General features: G+C 48.8%; 1 protein-coding gene across 1 annotated transcript in view; it reads right to left on the reverse strand.

The window, feature by feature from the left end:
- Nucleotides 1-1,261: 1,261 nt before the first annotated feature.
- The window catches only part of BU24DRAFT_382096 (uncharacterized protein), a gene marked incomplete at its 3' end in the record, with an annotated part of 3,973 nt that continues 3,751 nt past the window's right edge, over nucleotides 1,262-1,483 (reverse strand). The window contains exon 4 of the mRNA XM_033524757.1: nucleotides 1,262-1,461. Coding sequence (XP_033376661.1) covers nucleotides 1,262-1,461 — 200 coding nt within the window. The remainder of the gene's footprint in view (nucleotides 1,462-1,483) is intronic.

A 1,483-nucleotide genomic window follows, 5' to 3' on the forward strand; every position in this document is an offset into this window, starting at 1 on the left:
ATAAAATCTCGGAACGTGCCAAAGGTGAGACTGGTGTTGCAAGGTACTGTATCCTGTTTGTCCTGTTTGCAACTTTGCAACGTAAGTTATGTTCCTCAAACAGCTGACATAGCAAACACGCTAGCTATAAACAGTAACTGCTTCGCTCCCAAGTACTACGCGCGGTGGCAATTCTGCACAAATCCCTGTGCTGCACTAGAAGTAGAGCTGATAGTGACGTCTAAGTGGCTGGGGTATGATTAGAAGCCTAGAAACGCTTAAATAAGACGTATTGGGGCTGCACAAGCAGCAGGATGACACTGCTTTCGGAAAGTCCTTTCTGCTTCGCAAATGTAGACCTGCTGGAAGGAAGGCGAGAGGGCAACAATGCAAAGGTAATTTTAGAATAGGAACAGTACGTTGCATAGAGCAGAAGCTATAATACCTGTGGTATGACACAAAAACTTTAACATTAATGCATATCTGAGATAGCAAGCCATCCAAGTCAAAGTACCCCTTGAACTTTTCGGCACGGAGGGTTTTTCGTTACGCAGGGACGGACGTTAGTCCGGATTTATCCGGCAGGAGAGGCCCTGAACAGCTCTTGGCAGGCGACTTGACACTCAACCAACAAGGCTTAGCGTATATTGTCTAAGTAATGTAAGTTAACTTAATAATCTCATGTTATTCGCGTGTGACTTCCCGACATGAGTTCAGTGTAGCATACACGTGACTGCTGTTTCAGGTCAAGCGTCGTCTAGCTATTGGCGACAGCTGACCTCTTCCTATCCTGTTTCGAAAGGGTGAGATCTACTGTTTCGGGCCGGGAAGACTGCACTACCAGAACAAGCGAGCATTACTTCGACCTCAAGCATCCGTACAAGTAGATGACTGCACACGAGCTTTGGTATGAGCACATACCGGTCGTATGCTGGGAATGTTTTACATATTCATGACCCCTCGCACGTATAAATCACACACATCATTGTGCCAAGTAGAACAGTTCTCAGATATGGCTCTGTAGGCAGCCAGAGTTTGGGCGTCCGAGAGTGGCTAGCACAGGATTGCTGGCATATCTTGTGCGGCGTGATATATCTTTACAATGAATAAACAAAAAGAACCAAAGAAATCAGGCTCAATAAGACGCAAAGGCCATAGTAGAGAATCACTTCTTATTCAGAACAGGGATAGCATCGCGCAGCAACTTCACTACCTGCTCATGGCCTCTGCATGAAGCCGCCTGGAGTGCGTTGCCGTATTCTCCACCCTGCGCGTTCGGGTCGGCGTCCTTGTCAAGCAGTAGCTTCACCACCTGCTCGTGGCCTTCGTATGAAGCCGCCTGGAGTGCGTTGCCGTATTCTCCACCCTGCGCGTTAGGGTCGACATCTTTGTCGAGGAGCAGCTTCACCACCTGCTCGTGGCCTCCAGATGACGCTGCCTGGAGTGCGTTGCCGTACCTTCCACCCTGCGCGTTCGGATCGGCTTCCTTGTTGAGTAGCAGCTT

The sequence above is a fragment of the Aaosphaeria arxii genome (assembly GCF_010015735.1).
Source record: "Aaosphaeria arxii CBS 175.79 unplaced genomic scaffold BU24scaffold_21, whole genome shotgun sequence".
Taxonomy (NCBI): Eukaryota; Fungi; Ascomycota; class Dothideomycetes; order Pleosporales; genus Aaosphaeria; species Aaosphaeria arxii.